The sequence below is a fragment of the Strongylocentrotus purpuratus genome, unplaced genomic scaffold, assembly GCF_000002235.5.
Source record: "Strongylocentrotus purpuratus isolate Spur 01 unplaced genomic scaffold, Spur_5.0 spur5_scaffold_6, whole genome shotgun sequence".
NCBI classification, from domain to species: Eukaryota; Metazoa; Echinodermata; class Echinoidea; order Camarodonta; family Strongylocentrotidae; genus Strongylocentrotus; species Strongylocentrotus purpuratus.
In genome coordinates this window covers 7,750,012-7,774,484 of record NW_022145612.1, presented here as the reverse complement: position 1 = coordinate 7,774,484, position 24,473 = coordinate 7,750,012, and the positions used below count along the sequence as shown (strand labels likewise).

General features: G+C 37.3%; 1 protein-coding gene across 1 annotated transcript; it reads right to left on the bottom strand.

Moving 5' to 3' along the window:
* Positions 1 to 1,824: 1,824 nt before the first annotated feature.
* On the bottom strand, positions 1,825 to 24,078 carry LOC763180 (phosphopantothenate--cysteine ligase). Its single transcript, XM_031000392.1, has 7 exons — positions 23,775 to 24,078; positions 22,911 to 22,999; positions 21,540 to 21,685; positions 18,102 to 18,316; positions 16,882 to 17,067; positions 7,597 to 7,649; positions 1,825 to 3,683 (listed from the first exon to the last, which is right to left on the bottom strand). Exons 1-7 carry the CDS (start codon positions 23,904 to 23,906, stop codon positions 3,554 to 3,556), a joined length of 951 nt encoding a protein of 316 aa, XP_030856252.1. The 5' UTR covers positions 23,907 to 24,078; the 3' UTR covers positions 1,825 to 3,553.
* Positions 24,079 to 24,473: the final 395 nt, after the last annotated feature.

Genomic DNA, 24,473 nt, shown 5'->3' with positions numbered 1-24,473 from the left:
TTTTTTTTTTTTTTTTTTTTTTTTTTTTTTTTTTTTATTTTTTATTTATTTTTTATTTTTTAAATAAATCGTTTAACCGAAAACCGTCCGGTTTTGACAGGCGGTTAAACGGAATTGGAGATATCCGTGATGTTACAGCATTAATGACAATCGTATCATCATTTTTCTGTTTTCAACAGAAGTATTCTCCATTGGACAACTAAAATACCTGTCATTTATTGCACACAATGTCATTGATTGCCTTTACCCCAGCTTGACTTATGTTATTTATATAGAGTGCAATGAAATCCAGGGTAATACCAATGAATGATATAATTAATATCCTTGTGATGGTTCAGAGCCAGAAAGGCATTAGAGCTTGTAATTGAACACCCCTAAGTGCCTCTCTGATTCTGAAGAAGTCATTTCATGGCTTTTGTGAAATGTCTCAACATACTGTGTTATAGCATGCTGCATTATGTATATTGTATAAATACATAAAGTGTAGTAAACTTAATATATGTCTTCATCGTATGTGCCTGGCTTTACATGTAGTGATCCATTCAAAGATTTCTGATGTTCAGGATTATAGAGAAAAGAAGAATATCTGTATTCTGTAATATGGCAGTTGTATTTTTGTTTGATTTTATTTTCTATTTTGTTTTCTATTGATGCTTAATAAATGAGCCAAAGACTTAATAACAATCTCCAGGATAATTTGTTGAGTTTAAAGTGTTTTACAGTGAAGGTGATATAGTTGTGAGAGACAGAAAGAACTTGGAAGAAATGGTTTGCAATGTAAAGGAGAAAGACAGATCCATATCAATAAACACAGAACTTTGAGAGTTGTAGAGAGACAAAAAATATGAGCTATGATCCATTTTATTTTTCAGAGAGATGGTGAGAGATAAATTTTATTTTCAAAGAGTATCAAGAGTAGTTTTTGCCCGAGAAGTATTTCAAATTCAAAATAAAATGCTCTATGGCAAGCACTGTCACAGCTGGTAGAAATCTAGAGCACCTTTACAAATTGAATGGCAGGGACACGTATTTGAAGAAAATTGGGGAAAATTTGCAATGTATAATTTGGCTATATCCCTAAACCTCTTTGATGAAATAGAGCCCAGAGCAATTGTGACCAGAGCAAATGTTTGAGTCCTTCTCGCTCAGTTGGCACATGTATTGGAGAATTTAACCCTTTAGGCACTACATTTATCTCATAGATGATCTTTTATGTCTGCTGCCCTAAAGATTCGACTTGAAAATGAGTGAAAAATGCTTTTTTAATTCTTTAATAATTACGCTCCTGTAATTCTTGATAACTCAAAGAGCAAGTGTACCAAATTAATAACATCTTTTCACATTATTAGACTGATGTGTCAATTTGACATACATGTCCTATGTCTTCAAAGTCATGCATAGCTTTTGTTTTTATTTTTTTGTACAACATTTTAATGCTGTACAATTTGTATGGCTTACTGTTTGCATCATTATAATATGTAGACTGAATGTTGATGTTGCTCGTTTTCTCCGTTCAGAATTGGGTTGCAATTACCTCAATAATAATTCCTCTTTCCACTCCTTGGATGTTTTTCTCACTCATTAATCATTCCTGTTCAGTATTTATATAGCTACATTTCATCACTCCACATTACACTTGAGTCCTCCCCCCACCCCTCCCCCCCCCCCCTCTCTCTCTCTCTCTCTCTCTCTCTCTCTCTCTCTCTCACTCTGTGTTTCTCTCTCTCTCTCTCTCTCTCTGTTTCTCTCTCTCTCTCTCTCTCTCTCTCTGGTAGAATTTCTTGAATACTGTGAAGTGGAAAAACTAGGCACAAAAGCAAATTGTCACTTTGTCACTTCCTATCAGTTATGTAAGAAATACCAGTCAGACGTATAAGATCAAAATAGTAAAGGGGTAAATTTACCATATTGGACATGGAATACCAAAGGCAATTTTAATTAAAAAATATATTTTGCCAACTGTTCACAAGAACAAATACAGAGGAACTGATATATCAATATTCATTCTATAACTGCATATAATTCTAACAATAAACTAGGTCAACAATTACAATTACAAACCCTTTAATACATTTACCCAACAAAAGTGCGCCTCATTTTTACACATACATGTAAGCCCCACCCCTTTTTATTCTTTCTTGCTTATTAAAGATTTTGTCATACCTGTGCAGATGTGCTCTCCGGTCAAGGAATCAAATAGTCTTATGGTCAAATACATTGATGTATATTGTATACTACATGTATTTCCCAAAGTAAGCATCTCTCACCTCTGGTTCCATAAGCACAATCATGTGATGAGCATGTGATTATCAAACACTGCACCTCCTAACGGACAAGTGACTAATTGGAGGCCTATCATGGAAAACTTGTTGATATGGAGTTCTTCCAACTTTAAAACTTGTATGGTTGCCAAATGTCTTAAAAATCAATGCTCCAATAAATCCTGTCATATTCTAACACAAGGCTATGTTTTACACAATGAATGTGACTAACAATTATAATCATGGGTATAGAAACACTTCAGACAACATTTCTCATTAATAATGTCTCTCAACTTAATTGAAATCTATAAACACAAAATAACCCTGAAGAGTTTAGTTTTTCACAATGTGGATACATTAGAGGTGAATTATTGATATGAAATTGGCTGTTTTTCAGAGGGTAGGCCTCAAGTTTGATTTTGAATCACATATGGATGTACCCACTAAAAATGATTAAAATCTAAGGAAGCTTCGATAAAACATATTGCAAATGTGTTTCCAAATCAAAATCTTTGTGTAATCAAATTAAATAGTAACTTCAGAACATTCATATACAGTGTGAGTCAAAAAAAAAGTTGTTCATGTTGTTCCTGTTCATCCAAGCGTAAACACATACCACACAAAAGTGATACCAAATGCTTTGGGATAACACACTCTTTCATAAGATGTATAATAATTTACTGTTCGTATACGATTTTAAAAATAATTAGCAATTTTCTAGGTGTAAACTTTTTTTTGACTCACACGTTATATGCTAAATGTGTTGTTTCCCAATTTAAATGCATATGTAAAAAAATGGATAGTAACTTCAAAGCATTAAAAGGCTATAAATCATTATGAAAATGTAGGAGTAAATATGATAATTCTAGTCATGTTTTGTAGGTATACCTGCTTAGATGGTAAATACAATGAATGGATGACTAAAAAATGGATAAGGAATGTAGGTTTAAGAAAGAATAACAGATGGAAGAGAACTCTGAGGAGAACTTCCATGCTTGCATTACCATCATTTTCCACCTCTATCATCAGGGGTAGACTGACACCATGGGGAGCTTTGAGAGTTTTGGGAGTATTTCCCATGGGCCACTTGATATTTTAAATTGAGAGATGACCGACTTCTCATTCAAGGGCACCCGTTGATGTATCTTATAGGTTGAGTGGGCCACTCATATCGACATTCCCAAACTGAATTTCAGTCTCAGTATTCCTTCTCCTCATCATCATCCTCCTCATCATCATCCTCCTCATCATCTCCTCCCTACTCATAGAGAACATCATCACCAGTATCATCATCACCTTCCTTGAGCACTTTGAATGAAAGCTCCATGTTTGGCCACCAGATCTTGGACTAAAACCTCTTCCAGCTCCTTGCCATCCTTCATCTGTTCTCCAGAGAGTTCCAGCTCAGTTTCCGAGTCTGAAGTAATAATAATAATAATACATAACATTTATTAGGCGCTTAATACTGATGTTTCTAAGCGCACAGTGTTCTGATTAAGAGAAGACTATAACCCGTAGAATTAAATTAGAAGAAAAAGCAAAAATACAAAAGTAACATAGATAAGGTAAGAAAAACAGTGGCAATCAACTAAATAAAGACAAATATGGTGCGCACCTCCATTGACCGACGCACAACTGCAATTTACAATTTGAAAAGATAGGTTTTGAGTAGAGATTTGAATTGAGATACAGAGGGGGCGCAGTGAATAAAGGCGGGCAGTTTGTTCCAGAGAGCGGGGGCAATAACTGAAAAGGCGCGGTCACCATACCGGGTGTTAGTGCGGGGTCCAGGTGTTAACAGTAATGTGGAAGATGAACGAAGTGTTCGTGACGACGTACGGGAACGTAAGGATATGAGATCGGAAAGGTAAGAGGGGGCTAAGCCATTGATAGCTTTGTAGCACAGGAGAAGAATTTTGAAGGATATGCGGTGGTGAATTTTAAGCCAATGTAGTGAGTTCAATATTGGAGTTATGTGCTCTGATTTACGCGAGAGAGTCACAAGCCGAGCAGCGCTATTCTGTACCCTTTGAAGTGGGACTAGATGTGACTGAGGGAGGCCAGAAAGAGAAGAATTACAGTAATCGATATGGGTCGAGACAAAAGCATGGACTAATTTTGAAGTTGTGGGTCGGTCAAGTAGCCTCCTGATTCTACTGATCTTATATATACCAAAGGAAGCAGACTTACAAATATTACTAATGTGTTGTTTGAAAGTAAGATTGCTGTCAATATTTAAACCAAGGTCACGCACAGAAGCACAACAACTGAGAGAGCCATCACTCATAACAAGATCAGGAAAGGGGTCTGAGTTCCGAAATTTAGAAGTAATATGAATCATTTCAGATTTTGAATCATTAAGGCAGAGACAGTTTTGAAAAGACCAGGTTTTGATTTCATTGAGGCAACTGGTGAGTTTGTTCGCGGCTACTGTCCTGCTGTTTGGGTGAAGAGTTACATAAATCTGGGTGTCGTCTGCATACATAGTGTGTTGAATATTCTGATGAAGGTTAATAACATTTGAGAGAGGGCTGGTGTAAAGAATAAACAGGAGGGGGCCGACCACGGAACCCTGAGGAACGCCGCAGATGAGGGGAAATGATTCCGAGTTGGTGTCATTGATGATCACCTTCTGAGTTCGGTGCATGAGATAGGAGCGAATCCATTGAAGTACGGTGCCGGTGATGGAGAAGTCGTTCTCTAAGCGATGGAGTAACAGGTCGTGGTTGATAGTGTCAAATGCGGCAGTGTAATCAAGCAAGATGAGGACAGCTTCATTACCCTTATCTACAGCTAGAAGTAGGTCATTTAGGACCTTGACAGTTGCAGTCTCAGTAGAATGATGATTCCGATAGGCAGATTGGTGGATTGGAAACAAACCGAGATTGTCAATGTGGGCTTTCAGCTGTAGTGACACAATACGTTCCAAAACCTTCCCAAGGAATGGCAGGTTTGCGATGGGCCTGTAGTTCTTAAGTCCATTCGTGTCGAGACTCGGCTTCTTTAGGAGGGGAAGAAGCAGAGAAGTCTTAAAAGACTCTGGAACTATTCCGGATGATAACGAGAGATTGAACAGTTTGGTTATGTGATGAAGGAGTTCATCGAGGACTTCCTTTAGAAGCCAGGTAGGAATCGGATCTAGCTTACAGTGTTTAGAAGGAAGTGAAGTGATGAGCTTCCTGACTTGTGAGAGGGATACAAGGCAGAAATCAGAGAGTTCATGACGAGGGCCTGGAGCAAAAGATCTTGAAGCTGGTGCTGGTACTACATTAGGGAAAGAGGATACAACTTTGGCCACTTTTTCCCTGAAGAATGTAGCAAATCTGTTGGCGAGTTCACTATCAGAAGAATGATCTGGAAGAGGTGAAGATTGAGTGGGCGTTGAGAGTGTCTTCACAAGACGAAACAGTTCTTTAGTGTCAGCATTCTTGATGAGATCTTTGAGATACGCTGACTTCGCATTGAAGATGCACTCATAATATGACTCGCATTCACGGCGGTACAGCTCTCTATCAACAAAAAGTCCAGACTTGATCGAACGACGTTCCGCACGACGCCTTCGCCTCTTGGCTTCCTGGATATCATCGGTAAACCATGGCGCATCAGGTCTGATTGATACAGTCTTGACCTGGATTGGAGCGTGCTCATCAATCAACGTCCGCAAAGATGAGTTGTAATGCTCCGCGGAAGCAGATGGACAAGATAGATCAGGAAGTGAATGGAACATTGTGTCAATAGAGTTGCGTAGAGAGTCCTTGTCAATGCTGCGATATTTCCTGAAGGAAACCTCTTTCTTGGGATTCTTCGGCCTTGCGATATTGACAGTGGTGACAAGTGCACAATGGTCGGAAGGCATGGAAGATAGCGAGTTCACGTTGCAGACATCATCCGAATTCCTTGTGAAAATCAAATCTAGAGTGTGACCTGCGCGATGGGTTGGTTCACGAACATGTTGCTTGAACCCTAACGAATCAACACATGTCATAACAGATTTTGCAAAATTATCATTGGGATCATCAACATGTATGTTGAAATCACCCAATAATAGAGGAAAATGATCATCTACAACAGCACCTTCAAGGAGAGTTGGAAATTCATCCAAGAATGTGCCGTTGGAGAGATTATTATTGGCAGACGGGGGTGGTCGATAAATACAGTACAACCTTACAGCAGATGAAGGTGTCAGATTGAGTGTGACATCCAGTAATTCAAAAGATGCAAAATCATTGTTGTTGTTCAAGGTACAGCGAGCCGTGGATCTATAGAGAAGCAAAATCCCACCGCCCTTGGAAGATAACCGGGGTCGATGGGTGAAATCATAATTAGGCAAACTAGATCTTAGATCAGCTAATATGAGACCATCCCTCTTACTGTCTCCAGAGAGCCACGACTCGGTGATAACTAGAACATCTAGATCATGTTCAACAATCAAATCAGTAATTGCGTGTGTTTTATTGGTCATGGAACGTGCATTCCAAAGGCCAAGTTTGAGGCTATTGGATGATACCGACATTGGTGGAGGGAAATCCGGCCTTGGCATCGTACGCCGCCCACGTCCGCGATGAGTTCGACGTCGGCGACCGATGCCAAGATCGCAAATCCTGCTCCAAACATTCATGGGTAGTAAATTAAGCGGCTGGTTATTAATCTGATGGAGATCATTCAAGTTGTATGAAATATGTAAAGCTGTACAATCAGCTGAATAAGGAGGTGAGTTGGTATGGCCAATATTGGAAACATTCTCAGTGCGATTCACTGGACCAGGATTGGGCTGGATATCTCCAGAATTAAGGAGACATCGAAATGTAGCTGTCGAATTACAGTAGTATAGTATAGGTTGACTACAATATTTGAGATGTTTACAGTGGAGGCTCTTCATGTGTGAGCCAGTACAAGTGAAACATTCCTTGGTTATATAGGGCTGATTCAAAGTGTACAGAATAGAAATAACAAGCCCTATAGAAAACAACACTTTCAATGGCTTTCCATCCATTGTACAAGCAGGAATAGCTTACACAAAAGGAGCATACAAAAGAGACTATTGTGAATGTCAGTACATTCAAATGGTATACAAGCAAAGTACCAGTAAAGCTTAATGCACATGCCTGTACAGTAAAATTGAACAAGAACATCAAACATTAAACTTAACAAAAATACTGCAAATTCACACCAAAATACACCTTACAAATTGATTACCTCTGTTCCTTGACCAATATCAAACACAATGTTGAAAATACAAATACTAAATCCAACCAAAATTGGTGAAAAATGAAACAAATTACAGAGCTCAAAATGAGAGAGGCTACCTATAGAGGTGCACACCAACTTTAGTGAAGTGATAACGGTGACCTTCCTCCGTCTCTCCTCCAGAATGTTGGCAACTACTACCTAGACAGTCAGAAAAAAGCAATGTAGAAAGATTAGTATAACAAATATTCATAATGTATAAGGGAAAAGTTGATGTCAAGAATATGTGAAACTTATTTTTTTTTAAAGCAGTGTCATTCATCTGTAAAGGCAATATGAATGCCAATAAATTTGATTCATGTAGCCGATAATGCCAGAAATAATTAGGACTTTCGAGTTTCTAGGATAATTACAAAAAAGAATACATTTCCTATGAAAAAAGGCAGATTTTAAGAAGCACATGCTAATTTACATGGGCTATGTTCACAAGGTAATTAATAACATATATATTTACAGCATTATACAAATAACCCTAACACTGTTATTATGATCAAAATGGGAAGTATTCTTTTCCTTGGTATTTTAGTTTAATAGAGCTATCAAGTACTAGCTAATAGCTATGAAAAACATAAAGATCTTTGGCGCAGTTCTTCATGTATGGGACAAAACATCATGGACTAATTCTAATGATCTGTTTCTAAATTAATCAACTTTTCTGCTCTGTTATGATGCAAGATAAGCCTACAATGACACCAGTAGGACACTCCAATGTAAATATTGTGGAAAAAATAAATGTAAATAACATCCTTAGGAGAAACCAAACCTCTTGATAAAGGGATTATCAGCTAAATATTGACTCTTTAACAACAGATATGGAATGATGAAATGGAGGTCAATATCAAAGATAAAGCGATTAAACTACAGAACTGCGAGAAGAATATCAGTAAATTTATACCAATTTCACCACTTAAAAATCAAAACATGGATATCTCATTCTCTCTTGAAGGACACTGCAATTTCCTCAGGTTTTGGGGTTATGAGTATTTTTAAACAATTTATAGTAGGATAGAATCATACAGGATGATGAAATTGATGTCAATAATTACATAGCGAATACAAAATTATACACTTAATTATAACATGATGGAGTCAGTAATTCATCACATTGATCCACTCATTCACTAATTTGGTACTGCAAGAATCAAGTGTGACAACATGCAGTCGCTTCAGAACCGAAGTGTTTTGTGTAGATATCTAAGAACTTTTTAAACAGTAGAGGGAGGGGGGGGGGTGACTGAAGTTGTTACCATGAACAATTGAACATCAATGTTAGTAGTTTACCTCAAAATGAATATTATCAAAAAGTTCTACGACAGAAATATTATCAACTTCAGACTGATCATTTTCACTATATATCTGGATGGGAATGCATCTTCTTTATAACACTGGTCTACTAATTATTACACAAAACACTTTTATTATATCAAGATTTATTCAACAAATAAAGGCTTCAACAGAGCAAAGCCAGTAAAAAATGACAAAGATGAAAGTGTCTGGTAATTAATAAGCTAGAGTTGGATTGCTAAAGGGTGTAACTCACATTATTCAACACATACTTAACGTCCTTCTGGCTCTCAACGGACAGTAGAATACCATGTTCTGTTGACGAGTCAGACTAAGTTGATCTGGTCTGATCATTTCGACTTTAATACATAGAGAGAATACAATAACCCAATCCCCCTTATATAAGTCATGTTTTGAAACTAGAGTACTTCTATTGATTGGGAGGGGGGCCTACTGAATGCTCCATCACATAATACAACTATTGATTATACCATCCCTGGGAGGTCATGCAAGGGTGTCGAAGCCTAACTTCATATAAGAATATATCATCATATAAGAACAAAAACAATGTTAGAGCGGCAGAGACAGAAGCACGTACCTGCTCGTTACCTGTGGTCACATGGCATTATGTACCCACATTTTGACTGCTCAAGTCAAGGCAAGGCCTATAGACAGTAAGGTCGTCTACCGGCTTACATGATATTTCAACTTGAAATACATCTTGAAGTGTCTTATATAGCACAGACACGTCTACTACACATCTACTGAGACAAGATTTCCTTTCAATTAAAAGTTATGTAATCCATCCTCTTGCTACATTAATCCAAGTTATATTCCAAAGCCACCTTGTGAAATTCATCAGGTTAGACATTTCATAACTTGATAATTGCTACGGCTAACAAATGCACAGTCTGCATCCAGGTCAATTTCTATTCATCTAGTGAGAATTAATTTATCAAATTCTGTGTACCTTTTCATTGCAATTACATACATTTTGTGGATTGCCTAAATAACTTTTGATTCAGAGACTTGAATATACTACTAGACTATATTAAAGTAGAAAAAGCAAAGATTTCTGCATACACATGTCCATTTTTGTTGCATTGTTACATTGTATTTGACAACATTAAATTTCAAAAAGAGAAAATAAGGGTTAAGATTAAAATCTTTAGACTGTCAACCTCTTGAGGGATGCATATCACTGTTTTTAATGCTCATTGGCAATTTTTAAAACCTCTACACTCATGTGATGATACTAGATATTTCCTTTCAGATACATTTGTACATGCCTTTTGATGAGAATGATATAAAAGTAAAAGAAAATTGTAATGTTGCCAATTTGAAAAAAAGAGGTGATCAATTTAGCGAATCATTATTGAGGGATGCAATCATTTTATGAAAGAATATATTACCTAGACACATACCTCAGAAAGTTCACTCAATGTGTTAAAGGTTAGTATTGCAGTGTAGAGACATGACATGTATCCCAATGCCCATGGCAACATCACCAACAAAATTAACTCCTAAATGGACCTCATTTTTGGGGAAGATCATATATCATCTGCAAACTGTACACTGGGAAGATCATATATCATCTGCAAACTGTACACATATCTAAAGAGAAGTTGAAGTATGGTTCACTTGTAAAGTTAAAGTCAGAATCCTGTCGTTTGAAGGATGCTAATGTTGAAAACCAATTATTCAGTTATAATTGAGATACAGGTAATATAACACATGCTCCTGCAACAATTGCTTCGGGTCAATTTCCTTCCTTTAAAATTCTTAACTTCACCCCTGGGCCCAACCCCTGTAAACAACCCTAACCATAAAGCTGGTATAAAACCATTTTGCATTTGCGACCCTTACCCTAATGTTATATTGCTGACAAAACAAAACTAAGAGGAGTCAGAGCAATTTATCACTATAGCAAAATTGGTTTGGGATTTCCTACAGACAGTGTATTGGCCTGAATATACATGTAGCTCTACTACTAAGCATTAGGCTGGAGTGAAGCATGCCATAGGCTAATAGGCATGCTGTAAAGTCCTATTACATCCAGGATTAATCTCTGATTAAAAATGATCATATCAATTCCTTTCTGATCTCATAAGATTAATTGTGACCATTGAATATTAGTCTAATAAGCACTTTGGGTTAGAATTTATTCATAGTTGATTAGTTTCAACTTTCCCACACTGATAAATTTTAAAACAAATAACAACAAGTGTTACAACACCATTATTGTTTAACATTTTTTTCTTCCTTAAACCAAATGAGTTTAAACTTAAATAGTAGATCTAATTATTTCTATTATTTTCACCAATGTTTCCCCTATCAGTCTACTGAGTTTGAATAAAGTGTAGGAATAATTATTTCCATATGATTAAATACAAATGTGCCTTTAAAAAAAAAACCTTTGAAGGTGACTTTCAGCATATACAGCCATTACAGTGCGCTGGTAATCCTAATTAAACGTGTAGACATTAAAGGAAACTAGACGACTTTGATTTCTTCCTATGACCCTATGTTGAGGAGTGTTACATGAGATCTGAATGACTCCTTCCTGGGATGATGTTAGATGATCAATGGGTTTAACAGCTCTAACATAATCTATATGTTACAGATTCCATCACACCAAACTGGGATGATCATCACATGATATCTAGATGCTCTACATTCATAACATAAAAGCCACTGGCTAATCGAAGTACAGTGCTGTAAATAATTAAAGTAAAAATTAAAAAAGTGTAATGACACGGTCACACATCTAAGCAAAGGTAATGTTTCAATGAATCGGATTGTTTATTTTTTTTATTAAAACATCCCAAATGGACATAAAAATAATTCTTGCCAAGAGGAGGACAAACAGATAAAATAGTGAACAACTCGTGAGGTAGTTCAGATGAACTATACAGGGTAAATAAGGACAAACATTGGAACAGGTTTTTTTTTCTTCTCAATAATGAAGCAGACCCTTTCATTACTGAATAAGAATATGTCAAGGGTCTGCATAATTCATTAGGGAATATACAGTGTGACTTGCACTTCAATTTTTGCACTCTCGCAAACAATGCCTCCTGTTTATCCAAGCGTGAACACATACCACACAAAAATGATACCAAATGATTTAGGACAAAACACACTCTTTCATAAGATGTATAATAATTTACTGTTCATGGATGATTTTTGAAATAATTTGCAATTTTCAAGGTGTAAACTTTTTTTTGACTCACACAGTATTTCACTTTTTTTTCTGAATTGTCCCTAATCATCCAATTTATGGGGTGCCATTGCATGTTTGAACAAGAATGTTGTATGAGTAGAGCCAGCAGGATAAACCACACAGAGGGCCAGCCAAACACAGGGATTGACAACATCGTCTACTGTAGTCATGGCAACATGATTGCTTGGAATCACTAGTCCACAATCTGCAGGGTCATGATCCAATGTGTTCTTGGTAAATTGGGGAGGTCTTTTGATTAGTCTGCTATGTATACAATTCATTGTTGTCTTGAGTATAACAAAATTCCACATGAATTGATAATTTGATATGTTTTCATATTCAACCCTTACATGCTATGGATCTAACCCCCAGACTGCTACATTGTACATACATGCATACCCTTATGTCTGTCAAAAGTCAATAGTGGTTTTCCATTGTTTGTGTTATTAGTCCTCCAAAACGATTTGCCCTTCATTGCATTTTAAGGGCAAAGTAAATCACTAAGTGTGATTAATAAAGAGTGATTTCCAAGAGAAAGAAACACAGAATAACAAATATTAAGGGCAATTTTTGTCTGCCCATGCATTTTTGTAAATGTATGTACTCAGAATGCAAAGAGGTAAAGAGGGGTACAAGAAGCACACCAAATGATTAACACCTTGTCTGAAAATGTCCTTTTTTTAATTTAATGCAAGATAAATTTATGCTCAATTCACACAAATATTTGTTTTCACTCAAAAAAGAATAAATTCACCTTTAACAAGAGTTCTAACCTTTAATCAATGATTCAAGATTTTATCGTACCTCTAATATAAAGACACAATATAAGACAATCCCTGAAATTGGATTTGCTATCTCCAACAGGGAAAGGCGGTCACTTTAAGGGACACAACTTTTAAAGAAAGACAAACAAAATGCTAGTATTTGAGAATTCAATGGCTATGACATTATTCATGTACATGCTCAAGGTTCTGACTGTCCTGTCCAAAAGACCAAAACATCCATTTTCAAGGGTGTAGGTTACATGAGGGAGGATCTTAGCACTATTTAAACTCATTTATCTGAATTTTGCTCAGTGCCACTGCTTCTAGTGTACTACTTTTTTCATTTCATTTCATTTCATTTCATTTATTTAACCAGTATAAAAACAATTTACAATGAAAATACAATATACAATATACAATATAATGGTTAGGACCCCTAAGAAGCAGAAATCTGCTTGTAATCGGGGCCCTGCAAACAAACAATAAGAAGATAATGCACATAAATTAACAATACAAAGTAAAGGACTTAAATAATACAAGTACGCACCCGTACATCAACACACACGCACGTTCATAAAGAAGGTTACAGAGAAAGAATAGAAGGAAGACTTTCATCTACTAAATTATGTTTCATCAAAGAGAATTGTTCATTTTCAAAGTGGCATAAACATTGAGATGATTCCATTGTAATGCATGCAGCACATAGCATCACTTATATTTTACGATCTACAGTACAGGGTCAGGCGAACATAAGTCACTATTTATATATCCGGAGAAAGAGAAAGATGCAATATCCAGTACATCCTAAACAGTCAAACAATTTGTGATTTGTTGTGAATAATGCACATTTCATATCAAATGAATGCATTTAATTGAGAGAGGTCACTTCAGTACCGGTATGTCTTTCCTCAACGTCATAATTAGATTAGCTGCTAGACAAAAGGAAAATTGAAATATTAGTTCAAGGAAACCTCTGATACTGTACAGACAACATTAATATAACCTTCAATTCAGTATCTATTAATATCAAGTAATCAGTGTGCTTAGTAACATGACATACATATATATATATATATATATATATATATATTGAACATGAACATAAGTAATATTGAAATAAAATATTTGAGAGCCACATATCTTTACATGGCATAAATACATAAAATTTAGTATAATTATAATTTGCTATATATTTAAAATACAGTGATACCAGTTGGTTTTTGGTGATTCTGTGCAATGACAACTTAAATCATGCAATTTTTCCATTTATTTCATTAAAAAATCCTGATTCTTGTCATGGTTATGTCATGAGACTTTTGAATGAAATAAATGGAGAAAAGATATTAACACATAGCTTTCACCACATTACAGTTTTTAAAAAGCCTGAAAAGAGACTTTGACACGTTCAAGCCCAATATGCCCTGTAGTCCTGTACATTATGAAGCCTGAAAAAAGCCACTGTTCCAGAAGTAACATAATCTGAAATCACAAGATAGACCAATGAGCACCGGATCAAAACCTTCTGAAAATACAAACATTGCTGTTCCATAATTATAATGGCAGACTGAGCAGTCAAAGAACTATACAAATGTTTTAAATTTTTCGAGAGACATTCAAATGAAGAGATTTCAATTTGTCGGTTCGGCAAAATCGGATTGTTATCTGACTTTCAATATGACTTTCGTTACACCTGTGCGTGAGTTGAATCCTGCACTGATCAGACAAAAAGATTGTGAGGGAGAGAAAGAGAGAGAGAGAGAGGGAGAGAGAGAGAGAGAGAGAGAGAGAGAGAGAGAGAGAAAGAGATTGAGACCCTGTTCTCATTATGAGTTTGGACCATGGATTGCTCCAAGACGGCACAATCTGTGGCGCAGGACAGAGAGGGCCATGGGAACTCTCCAGGTTTGCACCTGCAGTCAGTTGGGGTGCTCTATTAAAAGACTCCCCATTTACATGAAAGCGCACATACATTTCTCAATTTAATACAAAATGACTGGTTGCCACTGAAGTCAACAAACCACTTCTAGGGTGTTAGTCCAAGCCATGTGAATTAAGTATTCTCATTACAGGAGATAGCTTGATGTGAAGCTCACAAGACCCCTCTATCTCATGTGCTACACCCCCAGGAGGTGCTCCAAAGGTTCCCTGTTTTGGATCGCCAAGGCAAGACTAGCGCCCACTGGATAGCACTATCTCTTGTAATGAGAACAGGGTCTGAGAGAAAAAGGTGAGGGTTCTAAAGAAAGTGAGAGAGGGAGGGAGGGAGGAAGGGAGGAAGGGAGGAAGGGAGGAAGGGAGGGAGGGAGGGAGGGAGGGAGAGAGAGGGAGAGAGAGAAAGAGGGAGAGAGAGAGAGAGAAAGGGAGGGAGGGAGGGAGGGAGGGAGGGAGGGAGGGAGGGAGGGAGGGAGGGAGAGAGAGAGAGATAGAGCCGAGAGAGAGAGAGAGAGAGAGAGAGAGAGAGAGAGAGAGAGATAGACAAATAGGCAGAGGCAGGCAGACATACAAAAAAGATCAAGACAGACAGTGATAATCTTTTCTGCCTTCTGTAAATGGCTTCAAAAGCACGATTCTTCTACTCCCTGGGAGTCATCTGTTTTTTTAATTAACTGTAAAAATACAGATTTGCCTTATTTGTTCAGCAATCCCGGAAAAAAATCCACATTTGACCTTCCCTTTATAAGATGAGTAATAAACAATTGAGCTACAGAAAGCAGAAGCAAAACCAAAATAGATTAAGTATTACCGGTAAGTGGATGACCTCATTTTGAGGCATGCAACCCATCACAATTCTATCACATGCACATCAAGTGTATCTACAGTCTGTGTCACAGTTGAATCTAACTCATCCCTCCCCCTGTCTGGCCTGGGAAATGTATTAACCCTGGTTATGCTGAACTGCTTTACTAATCTTTCATCATTCTCCTATACTCCTTTTCTCTCCCATATTTTTTACTTTAAAAAATTTGCTTACCGGTAGTTTATATACATTTTAAAAATATCTAGCTTTTCTAAGCCTATCTACCTATTGCTTATTATTTTTTCCATTTTATGTTCTGTTCCTGTATTCTCCCTCCCCCCCCCCCCCCCCCCCCCCCCCGCCACCTCTTAACTCCATGCCTTCTCTTTTCCTGCCGCCCTCCCTCCCCTATCCCTGCCTCTCTTGCCTGTACCTGCCTGCCTTTGCTCTGCATCCCCTACCCATTTTTATTTTTATTTTTCTCTCTTCTCTTCATCTCTCCTTTGTACTCAGGCAATTTCCTATTAATTCCCTTTACCTCCATTCTCTATCCCTCCCTAGCTTGGTACTTCTAGCTACAACCCTTTTGTAATTCTCACACTCTTTTCATTAGATTATGAAACAAAATGTAATTCTTCTTTGCATGATTTGTTATTGCTTGAAATTTGAGAGCTAGTGTTGCATATATAACAATACCCCCATATTACAATACCCTTCACATATTGCAATACCTCCACCAATGAACATGATCCAGTGCTTTTCAAGTGTACCTTTGCAAAAGGGTTTATTACTGGTAAAACAATATGCAGGCACTTACAAGGCAATTATACATCTAAAGATGGACAAAAAACAACACGAGAGGGCATAAGACACATCAAAATTACTGTACATATTCTTTTAATTTTCACTATGGCTAGAGAGATAAATTCTCTCTCTCTCTCTCTCTCTCTCTCTCTCTCTCTCTCTCTCTCTCTCTCTCCCTCCCTCCATCTATCTATTTATCTATCTATCTATCTATCTATCTATTTATCTATCTATCTCTCTCTCTCTCTTTCTTTCTTTCTTTCTTTCTTTCTTTCTTTCTTTCTTTCTTTCTTTCTTTCTCTCTCCCTCTCTCTCTTTGCAGCTCATACTCCAGATCCATCTTACAAAAAAAATGAATTATCTAAAAATCTGACATCATTCATAGGGTCCATCAAAATGTAGAGCAAAAACTTCTTTCTGGCATTGAGGGTAGTTAAGCCGAGTCTATGTCTGGATCCATTGACCACATCTTCCCCTTAGGTTAAAAAATATGTCAGTTTTATTAAAGAATTCACCATCTTACATGTTATTTCTGTCTGATCAATCATATAGCAGGCTTACCTGATGCTGGTATGTATCAAGAGCCTTTCTGGATTTGAGGAGCAGAAGTTTGGGATCCGTCTCCAGCTTGAAAGAGACGATGAAGGCTTCTGGAGCCCACTGGTGGATAAGAACTGGAAGCATCTTAGGAACAGAGCTTAGTTTGACCTCTGGAGGACCCTCTGATGACTGCATCTTGTGTTCAGGCTGTGTGGAAGAAACAGGAATTGCATGTTTCGGTTAATTAAATAAAGTTTACATTCCTCGGGTATGATCTAGCATTTCCTCCAGTCAAAAAGACTGTCATTGTCAGAATGATCACAGTAAAAAGTTAAGTTTACCTTGAAGCTATAAAAAGGATGTATAAAAGGATGCAAAACTTTTTGGGGAATGAATAGTCATGTCTCATGATGCAGAAAAAACAAGGAAGGCAGTGTTTTCATTTTAACCTCTCTTTATGCAAACTAAGAAGATATGCAGTTGAACACTGATGGAATTTATACAAACATTTAATAAATAAATAATTTGCCGAGAAAATAGTTACAATCAACAATCTTTATTGTTTCTCATTTTTTGTTTTCATTGTTGAAAAAGAATGTCTTACAGACTTATGCATATGTTCATTAACATTAAATGATTATTTACTCTATTTTGCCACTTTCTTAACCACACTTTCTAACAGGTAAATCAATGTGCCCATCCAAGTGTGAAAGTTCCAAACTTGATCTTCATCAAAGATAGTAGAGTGTTATTTTTAAAATTTAATTTGATATATATTTTATTAATGATTTATATAAACATTTTGAACAATAAAGAGTGTCCCCTTTTTTCAAACTTTTATTGCTGCGTGTATGACATCAGTGGTAGTTAATTCGATATTTCCTGGGCTTATAACTCTGTTTTATACCAAAATTTTATCAAACCATTATAGTTTTCCATGTTTACATATGATTCACTTCTTGAAATCCAGATCAGTTGGCAGAAGCGGATCCATTATTGCAAAGGAGGGTATTCTTAAAAGTTTCTGACATGCTCCCCCCTCTGCACCCCATTAAAAAACCCAACAAAATAACAACTACTACAAAAAAAAAAACATCGCCACCTCAAAAAGGGGTGGGGTCATATAATTGGAGTTGTGTACTTCAGGTATGCTACATTTGTTTTGAAGGGGGAGGGGGAATGAGTCGGATGTGTACACCCCCCCCCCCCCCCCATGCCATTGCAAGTCTATGTCTACCAACCATTTCAGCCCTGGGTATGTAGAAGTCTGAGACCGCTGCTGCCAGGAGGAACATGCTCTTCTGTTCCAACTGACCCAAGACGTCGGAGATGCTTTTCAGGAAGTAGAGGTAGTCTTGAAGAGAGAAGAATGGGATGGAGAGAAGACTGTTGGAGGAGGATGCTGAATGGTAGGCTCGTAGCACCCTGGCAAGTCTAGTGGACTCATTTGGTTTTACTGTCAAGAAATATGCAAATGAAATTTAGGATGTACTACATGTATACCCAAGTTCATAACTTGAACAAAAATGAGCACAAAAAGGATAGATATATATTTTTACTAGAAATATGAAACAAATTAAAATAATTTTGAGGTAAAACCCGGCAAAATTTCAGTTGTTTTAAGCATATCTACACAAAGAACTTTGCTTTTCATACAGCGATTCTCAAACTGATTAATTTGACAAAACTAATTTTCTCTGCAATAATTCCACTATACATTGCCATGCTGGATGCTCAGAAAGCATTTGACAGGGTTTGGCAGAAAGGTCTTCTGGCAAAGATAGCAGCAACACACCCGTCCCCAGGTCAGCTGCATACCAGTGCAGAATTCTACAACAGCTGCTCAAGCAAGGTGTTCTGGGACCATTCTGTAGGACCCTCTTTTCGTGTCCTACGAGGAGTAAGGCAAGGAGGTGTTTTATCTCCCACGCTCTACACACTCTACATTGATGACCTCATCAAACTCCTGAGAGAATGACATATAGGTTGCACAATCAGGAACCTCTGCATAGGTGCCATAGCATTTGCTGATGATATTGCTCTCCTTAGTAACAACCCAACATAGCTACAACAGATGCCTAACATCACATTCCAGTATACTCAAGAATGAAGATACAAGATCAACCCCACTAAGAGCGCTGTCATTGTGCTGAACCAACATCGTACAATCAGCGGACATTCCTGGCATATCGATGGCGAGCCAATAGATGAGGTATCCTCCTACAAGCACCTTGGCATTACCAGGACATGTGACCCTCAACATGATTATGCAGCAGATTCAATCACCAAAGGATACAGATCCTTTTATGCCCTAGTTGGAACCTCTCCACTCAGAGCAAGGGTTGTACCTCACATCACGGCAAAGCTCTGGACAACATTCTGTGTGCCACGGATGCTGTATGGCTGCTCCATCCTGCCTTTCTCCAAAGCAATGCTGAATCGCCTTTTATTACCAAGCTTTTCAATCAGTCATTATGTACTGGTATTGTCCCAAGAGCGTTTAAAACTTCTCATGTAACATCGGTGTTGAAAAAGCCCCATTTAGATCGTAATGATTTAAAGAATTATCGCCCTATAGCTAATCTTATGTTTGTTGCCAAAATCATGGAACGTATTGTAACTAATTGAAAGTGTATCTTAATTGTCTATTTTCTGATATGTAATCAGCTTACCGGCAGTTTCACTCAACAGAAACAGCACTGCTCAAAGGCCGCTCAAGTTTATTTTTTATACAAGCCCACTCAGTGATGTAATAAATGGACATAGAAACATACACCATGTAACATACGCGGACGATACGCAGTTGTATGTAATCCTTGAACCCTGTCACCGGTTGGTTAGCTTGACAAATCTTGAAGAGTGTGTTAGTAATGTGAAATGTTGGGCACAGAAAAACTATCTTAAGCTTAACAGTGACAAATCTGAATTACTTCACATCACATCTCAGTTTCGTAAACCCTTGCCCATGCCAGATTTTGTTTTAGATGACAAAATATTGTGTACCTCTGAATCGGCCAAAAACCTGGGTGTTACCATAGACATTGCTCTTAATATGATGACTCACATAAGGAAAGTATGTAAAGCTGTATCTTATGGTATCCACAAAATTTGTAAAATTAGGAATTTTTTTAGATTAACCCACTACAGAACGACTGATACATGCATTTGTCACTTCCCACTTGGACTACTGTGATGGCCTTCTTGTTAATTTGCCACCCTCCAACCTTGTTCCTCTTCAGCGTATCCAAAATGCTGCCGCTCGTCTAGTTACCCGCTCAAGACCTTATGAACATATTACTCCAATCCTCCACAATCTCCAACGGCTGCCAGTTCTCCTTGCCTTTAAAATCTGTAACGGTGAATGCCCCACGTACCTTTCCAGTCTCGTAAAATCCAAACACCCCTCCTCCAGGTTGTGTGCTTCAACTTCCTCTCACTTTCAACTAATTCCTGGCCCTCGTGTGAAAACAAGATACGGTGATAGAGCACTTTCTGTAGCCGCCCCCCAGTTGTGGAATAGCCTCCCGTCCTACATCCAAAATGCTCCTTCTATATCCACTTTCAAAGTAATGTTAAAAACCCATCTGTTCAAATCTATATCATGAATTTTGTCTTCTCTAAACTTGTCAAATAAATAAATGATGTCGTACTACTATTCGTTATGAAATAAGTCATCTTTAGCACAATTAAGTTAGATTAAGTTGATTTATTCATTTATCTGTAACAAACTTGTATTGTAACGTTACATAGGGTAACATACTGTAATTTTGTACTGAATAATATTGTGTAATCGTGGTGCTGTCGTCCCGACTTTTATTTTGTGTAAGGACATCGCTTCACTTAATGGCTGCTGGGGCAACAGTACCACAGCACCTAGAAACAATGTTTTAGGCACGTTATAAATGTGATCTATTATTATTATTATTAAAGCACAGATCCACCTGTTCAAACATTGACTTGGAGAGGATTGAATACAGGATGCTCCTTCATGGTATCTTTTCCTACACCTCTTCTATCCAGCAATGGGGCTTGGCTCTAAAGCAGCTCAGCCTTCCCACCAACTACCAACTATGGAAGTGGATGGTGCAGTCAGCAGTGATGCAAGCTTCTGAGGCCAGACAGCATGTTGCCCTCATTAACAGGACTTCTTTATCCCTGTGGACAAGAAAACCTAAACCAAAGGCCAAGGATCTGTATCCTGGGCATATCGCCATGCCAAACTTGAGGCCAGCTATCCCCATTCGAGCCAATATCTCCTGCAAAGTCTTCCTGATCCAAGTCAGGCTTGTCAGGATCGGGAAGGCAGCTGATGACTGAGAATGAGTGAGAAGATGTTGAGCACCTTGTTGCAACTTGCCCAGCTCATTCATCTGTGAGTCAAGGCCTTATTAAATGTATTAAGGATAACCCCAACACAAAGCAGTTCAAACAATACTGTTCTTACGCTGTTCTTGGAGTCGGTGCTCTTTCTCCCTCCTGGATCCAGCGATAGTGCCAAAACACAGCTGCATACAATTATCTAAACGCAATCTTCACACAACCCGTCAAAATCTACTTAACAACCTTTTAATACCCCAGCGACCTATAGAAAGCCATTTATGGAACTTCAGCAGACTCACAGTGCCGATGATCTCCGATGTTAGCGGAGGAAGGATACAAGAGAGAGAAAGATATTCTACCTGTTATTGCACTTGAACTTGACTTGGTCTCATCTGGCATTACAAAAAGATCAAGGAGTTTCTCTTCTGGGAAATGCCTGACAAAGGGCTTGGCTGACTTTGCCCGATGCAGGAAGATGACAGCATACCCTGCTGCTAGAAAGTATCTGGAAATATCAAAGTGATTGAAAGGGGAAAAATAATATTATTTAAAGTAAAGGTTGAATAAAACTCTAAAAGTATTAGTGACATTACAATAATGGCCAAAGAGATGAAGGCTATCATCGAGGCTATAAAAGCAATGAATATGAAAGAGCATATTACTGGGGATGAGTATTAGGCTGCCTAGGAGGTCTTTTTTGTCTTCATTGATCACATGATTGTTATGACAGATAATCTTTACATATTTTGAATCCCTTTGATCAAACACTAATTATTTTGTTACCAGCCCTTAATCAAGAAGGTTTGAGATTCTCGATAGTTGATACTGCATCAATATATGATTATCTTCCACCTTAAAGCTAATATTGAGCTCTGGTAGAAAAATGAGAGAAAAAGTGATAAATTGAGCAATATCCGATTAAAAATAGGAAGTTATGAATTGTTGAAGTTGTCATCAGTGCAAATTGGCAACAGTGTGACGTATAGATCTCGCAAGCTTTCATTATCTTAGTTCTTGATGACGGAATAGATTTGTTTCATACAGCCGTTGTATAATAACAAACCAGTATTTGCAAGAATCATATTTATGGTGAAAGTATGAATGAAAATTTTCTGAAGGAAAGTTTTTTCATTGAAATTTTTCATTACAGGCCAAATGGGAGGGGACCTTGCAGGATACGTCACAGAGTTGCCAATTTGTGTTTGATTGATCGCAACTTCAAATATTCATAAATTTCTTATTTTTAAATGGTTTTTGCTCATACTCTCACTGACCTGTTTCTCTTTTTTTCTGCTTCTATTAAAACCAACTTAATATCAAGGTGGACTTTCCCTTTAAAAATTAATTGATATTATATACATTAGAACATTAGAGCATCAGTAATTTATTCTTACTCCTATCAGCCCCTGTATAATTATATGGTTGTGTGGCCGGCAGAAAGGCATTAGCATATGTGCATGCCATAAAGCAAATTTCTGGTCACTTCCTTTTAATCCCTTTTTTAAAAACATGGCAGGGATTTCTCTTCTGAATAAAAAAATCAAGAAGTGAATATGGATGGTAGCTACATAATTTGGGTATTTTTGTATCAAATACAGTTAACTCTGCATAACTCAAAGTCCAACTTTCTCCAAGTTCAATCAATTTGTTTGACCAAATCATGCAAAGCGTATGTTCTTCTGCTAGCCGCGACACAATAGTTGATGTGATATATTAATTTGTTACCATACTCTGTGGATGCAGCACCTCTGGTACCAGTGCTGAAGTTATCAATGAATCTCACGGTTCTGCTTTCCATTGGTACAGCGGTCCCTCCAGACTATTTGATGATATATTGAAAGAAAGATGGTTAAAAACAAATTAGCTGCAATGGACCAGATACATTCCTCTCACACGGTATAATCACAAGAGTGATGCTGACACTGTGCCCTGTTTAGCATGGTCATGAAAAAAACAAATTCTTCTTTATCTCCAACATCCCGACATCAATCTGACTCTAAGTCTCTTCTCTCTCTCCCCCATCTATCTCATTCAATCATTCTTTCTGAATCTCTAATCTCCCTCGATCTCTCTCTCTCTCAATTAACACAATGGTTCATAATAATATAATAATAATAAATTATATTTCTATACCGCATTATACAAGGTATGTCTCTATGCGCTTTACATTGTATTACAAGCTTAATTAATTACATGCATCTACTATTGAACTATCCTCAAACAAAAATTCTGACAAGATCTTATCTAAAATAGTACAACTACTAGAGTCTAGAAAGATAGATAAACATTATAATTCATTCTTAAATAATGATACAACAATTATATGGTAATCAACTGACAGGTGATATGGAAAATTAATTCAATATTGGAACAATGGCCAAAGCAAGTTTTGACAAGGTCAGCAGGGCCAGAGCCTTCTCATCTCATTTTCTATGGACTTTATTTGCATAAGAATACATCTAGCAGGAACTAGCGGAACCTTCAAAGTCAAGTGCCCAGGAGTTTCGGCTCATAATGATCGCGAGTATCCGATGGATTACGGACAAACAGCAAAATCAGGACATTGTAAATGATTACTGTCGCCGAGCTCTTACCGTAATGAGGACCACATTTTTGCAGCCAGTTTGATGTTGCTTTACAAAACTTTCAACTTTACTGGTGGTATGTTCAAAATTGTTGGGAGGTGGGAAATCCTCAAAGAAATGCCTCGATGTTTGCGACATCATCTCACTCTCAGCTCCCCAGCTGCAGCTCAGCTCGATGAGATGTGATGCGTAGTATAAATTAAGGCTCTTGTATATTTAAAAATGTATATTTACAAAATCATTCATTTTGACCCGTTAATAACAGATTGAATCGAAGATCTTACGTGTGATTCGTCATCATTTACAGGGTGCAGTCTACTAAAACTTTGAATATTTACATATTACCGGTCTCATAGGAAGTAAAAAAAAGACCCAAGTTGGGCTTAACGGTTGTATTCACTGATGATAAACAAGTTATGGACTAGATCTAGAGTCTATATCAATTATCTTACATCATTAGATGATATTTGTACAAAATAAGAAGTATAAAATATACAAGTTACTTTTATCATACTGATAAATGGGTTACCGATCAACAAGGATACATTTAGAGTCTATTTTAATAAAAATGACATTATATTATCTAAAATCTTTAGCATGAATCAAGACTAACTACATACACGCGTCCAGTTCGTGAAACTCGATTTGTTTCTAAAAACATTTTGTTCGGCAGTAACATTTCTTCTGCAATCGATGCGTAAGTGCATG

Excerpts from the sequence above, each read along its gene's own strand:
- LOC763180 (XM_031000392.1), bottom strand. The coding sequence starts at position 23,906 with ATGATGTCGCAAACATCGAGGCATTTCTTTGAGGATTTCCCACCTCCC. Across the intron at positions 21,686-22,910 it reads AGAGGTGCTGCATCCACAGA|ATACTTTCTAGCAGCAGGGT; the intron begins GTATGGTAACAA and ends TGATATTTCCAG. Across the intron at positions 17,068-18,101 it reads ACATACCCAGGGCTGAAATG|CCTGAACACAAGATGCAGTC; the intron begins GTTGGTAGACAT and ends TCTTCCACACAG.